Source organism: Adiantum capillus-veneris, chromosome 9 (genome assembly GCF_014529385.1).
Source record: "Adiantum capillus-veneris isolate H3 chromosome 9, ASM1452938v2, whole genome shotgun sequence".
NCBI classification, from domain to species: Eukaryota; Viridiplantae; Streptophyta; class Polypodiopsida; order Polypodiales; family Pteridaceae; genus Adiantum; species Adiantum capillus-veneris.
The window spans coordinates 40,439,390-40,442,941 of NC_140939.1; the positions used below are offsets into that span (position 1 = coordinate 40,439,390).

The following is a 3,552-nucleotide window of genomic DNA, read 5'->3' on the forward strand; positions in this document are numbered from 1 at the left end:
TTCTTTGACCGCAACAACGCACCGAACACATATTAGTATGTATGTAAAAAACTTATTAAAATTATGCAAGGTGAAGTTTTACTTTATCATTTTAAAAGAATAAAATGCAAAAGAAATCAAACCATATGAAAAAGTAAAATGAAAGATGAAATAAAAATATTTATTTAATAGTTTAAAACCAAAATAACATTTAAGATAAATCTCAATCATTACAAAATACAAAATATTTATTTAATAATTTAAAACCAAAATAACATTTAAGATAAATCTCAATCATTACAAAATACATTGAAAATATGCCTGACCCAACACTTCATCAAAGTTTCTTTTAAAAAGCCAAAAAATACACACACAAACTTTGTATTGATGCGGAGTTTGAAAATGGCCTATGAGGGTCCGTCACCAAGACGATGGGATTTAGGTACCCACGTGTAAGGCAGAGATGGATTGTCACAAACAGTATAAACTGTAGAGGAGCTTGATGGCGATAAACCCCATCAGCTGCAATGCAAAGACATCTCGCGCACATTTAGGACTAGAGTACGCTGGCCATGGCAATGGCGAATCCGGCTGCTCCCTCCAGCGTTGCATGCACATCATCTCCCTCGCCGGCCTCTCTCCCCTCCTCCTCCTTCCACGGCGAGAAGCTTTCATGGCGCCCCTCCTCCCTCAGGTCCTCCGTTCTCCTTCATCATCGCCTCCGTCGCCATGGCCGCCTTTCCTCCGTTGTTGAGGCCAAGGTAAGAGAGATTTTCATGCCCGCTCTGAGCTCTACCATGACAGAGGGCAAAATCGTTTCTTGGGTCAAATCAGAGGGAGATCGTCTCTCCAAAGGCGAGAGTGTTGTGGTTGTGGAATCCGACAAGGCAGACATGGACGTTGAGACTTTCTATGATGGCATTCTTGCTGCCATTGTGGTTGGAGATGGTGAGGTTGCGCCTGTAGGAGCAGCCATAGGCATCTTGGCTGAAAATGAGGAAGATGTGGAAGAGGCAAAATCAAAAGCAGTAGCTGCTGCTGCTGCCAATGGCGGAGCAGCACCAGCTGCTGTACCCCCACCTGCACCAGTTCCTGAGCAGCCGTCTTCAAAACAAGCAGAACCAATTGTATCCGCAGAACCAAAGGTTTCAACAGAACCTAGGGTTTCTGCACCAATAATTTCTTCTACACATCCTGCCTCAGAGGGTGGAAACCGTATTGTAGCTTCTCCCTATGCTAAAAAGCTTGCAAAAGATTTGAAGGTGGACCTTGCCACCGTGGTTGGATCTGGCCCCTCTGGTCGTATTGTAGCTGCAGATGTTGAAGCAGCAGCTGCTGCACCCCCAGTGCAAGCTTCAGTACTTACATCCCCTGTGAAATCTCAGGCTCCTTCTGTTTCTCCCTCTCCATCCATTGTCCCAGGCACCTCTGTTCCATTCTCTACCATGCAAAGTGCCGTCTCTCGCAACATGGTAGACAGTCTTGCTGTGCCTACTTTCAGGGTTGGCTACACGATGGTTACTGACAAACTAGATGCACTTTACAAGAAGGTGACATCTTCTCTTCCAGTTTTGAGAGCACGTAAATGCAAGCATCACATCATAGCCATGGGTTCCTTCTTTCAGGAGGAGCTGTTGCTCACGTGCATGTATCCTGCATGTACTAGGGGATTGCGTATAGCATGCCAGCATGCTTTGCCAATGTTCCATGCGAACAGGTTGCATAGAGCTTGCATGCCTTGTCAGTGTCTATGTCCATACCACTCCATGTACCGGATGGTTGTCATTCATTCATGTTTCCTTAAAAGGCAGCAATTACCATAAAGCTTGGAATTTGGCAGTAACCTGCTAGCATCTTCCATTTGATAGAGGGGAGCCCTGTTACCACTCTCTTGTGTGCTTGTTCCAATCATGTTGTCCAGCCTTTTAAATTCTGGTTGAAGTCCTATGCTGAAGGGAGCTTTCATTTTTTCTAATCTAACCAGCTAAAGTCCAAGGGGGTCACAATGACGGCACTTCTCGCGAAGGCGACAGCTCTAGCTCTTGTTCAGCATCCAACTGTCAATGCTGCTTGTAAAGACAGCAAAAGTTTCACATTAAACGGCTCTATCAACATTGCTGTAGCTGTAGCTATTGATGGTGGCCTCATCACTCCTGTGCTACAGGATGCTGATAAGGTGAGTATTGCTCAAGCTCCATTGAGTTCTTTGGTTGTTATGCTCTACAGAGTTATAGAGTGGCATCCTTTAACAGATGGATATATACTCACTTTCTCGAAGATGGAAAGAGCTAGTTGACAAGGCTCGTGCAAAGCAGTTGCAGCCCCATGAATATACTACTGGTAAGCTGCTCCTAAGTGCTTCAGTCTTTATTTTAACCAATTTTGTAACACCTTCATGCTGTCAGGGAGTTTTTTTATATATATTCATCTTGTGGGTGCAGGGACCTTCACTTTGTCTAATCTTGGCATGTTTGGGGTGGACCGTTTCGATGCTATTCTTCCTCCAGGGACAGTAAGTCCAAAAAGATTTGGCATTGGTGTATTGAATACAGTGGGTTGTAGTTGTTTTCTTGATGCTCAAGTAACTTGATATTTTTTTATTTTTATTTTTAGGGTGCTATAATGGCTGTTGGTGCCTCACAACCCACGGTTGTTGCAACCTCGGATGGGCTGTTTGGCGTAAAGAGTCAGATGCAGGTATGAAGTTGGAATCGTGGTTCCATATTCTTTTGAAGGCATGTGTATGTACGAATATTTATGGATGCTCACATGCGTGCATGTGTGTGTGTCTGCATGCATGTGGGGGCTTATGTATTTGCATGCATGCATTCTTTTGATTTGCTTTTTGCTGATCATGTTTCTGAGGAGAGGTCTGTTGTCAGGTTAATGTGACAGCAGATCACAGGGTAATATACGGTGCTGATCTAGCGGCATTCTTGCAAACACTGGCGAAGATTATTGAGAATCCAAAGGATTTGACTTTTTGAGAATACATAGATTCTGCTTTTCCGGATAAATAAACAAGCATTCATACAATAACAAGGCCCTGAAAGCGGGAATTGTTGATACCCATTGATTGAGTTGGGAGTGCAATTTTTGTATTTGAGAAGTCATAGGCTAGAAGGGAAAGGATTCTGTGTGTTTAGTTTATCCTCTCTCATCACTTGTAAGAACAAATTTGGTAGATTTTTCAGTGTGTTCAGTTGGTGGGGAATACATTGTTGTTTACCATAGTATCTTGTCACTATTGATTCGGTTGTTTTCAAATTGTTAAATAAATTTGTGGCGTGTTCTCTTTCCAGACTCGTGTAGGGGAAGAGAAGACATGATTGATCAACTGGTCATGATAAAGCTTATGTCTGGGGGTTTCTGCAGTTCAGTTGTTTAAAGAAAGACTAGCGCTTAAGTTTTTTAATGTTAAATACATGGCTTTGAGGTCGACAAATTTCGAGTGGTGTCAAACAAACTTTGGAATAGCACGGGGCGGAGGTCGACATATGACAAAACTAGATGCTTGGTGCAGAATAGATGAATATAAGACTTTTTATTTTTCGGTGCTCTGGAGTATGTCCT

At 43.0% G+C, this 3,552-nt stretch overlaps 1 protein-coding gene across 1 annotated transcript; it reads left to right on the top strand.

Moving 5' to 3' along the window:
• The first annotated feature begins 483 nt into the window (after positions 1–483).
• LOC147450388 (dihydrolipoyllysine-residue acetyltransferase component 5 of pyruvate dehydrogenase complex, chloroplastic-like) lies at positions 484–3,212 on the top strand. Its single transcript, XM_086519633.1, has 6 exons — positions 484–1,529; positions 1,964–2,155; positions 2,232–2,319; positions 2,421–2,491; positions 2,593–2,676; positions 2,862–3,212. Exons 1-6 carry the CDS (start codon positions 552–554, stop codon positions 2,964–2,966), a joined length of 1,518 nt encoding a protein of 505 aa, XP_086375759.1. The 5' UTR covers positions 484–551; the 3' UTR covers positions 2,967–3,212.
• The last annotated feature ends 340 nt before the right edge of the window (positions 3,213–3,552 follow it).

Bases quoted from the DNA above. Each gene is read 5' to 3' on its own strand.
- LOC147450388 (XM_086519633.1), top strand. From the start codon at position 552: ATGGCAATGGCGAATCCGGCTGCTCCCTCCAGCGTTGCATGCACATCA. The intron at 2,156-2,231 runs GTGAGTATTGCT...ATCCTTTAACAG, and splicing joins TGCTACAGGATGCTGATAAG to ATGGATATATACTCACTTTC. The intron at 2,677-2,861 runs GTATGAAGTTGG...GTCTGTTGTCAG, and splicing joins GCGTAAAGAGTCAGATGCAG to GTTAATGTGACAGCAGATCA.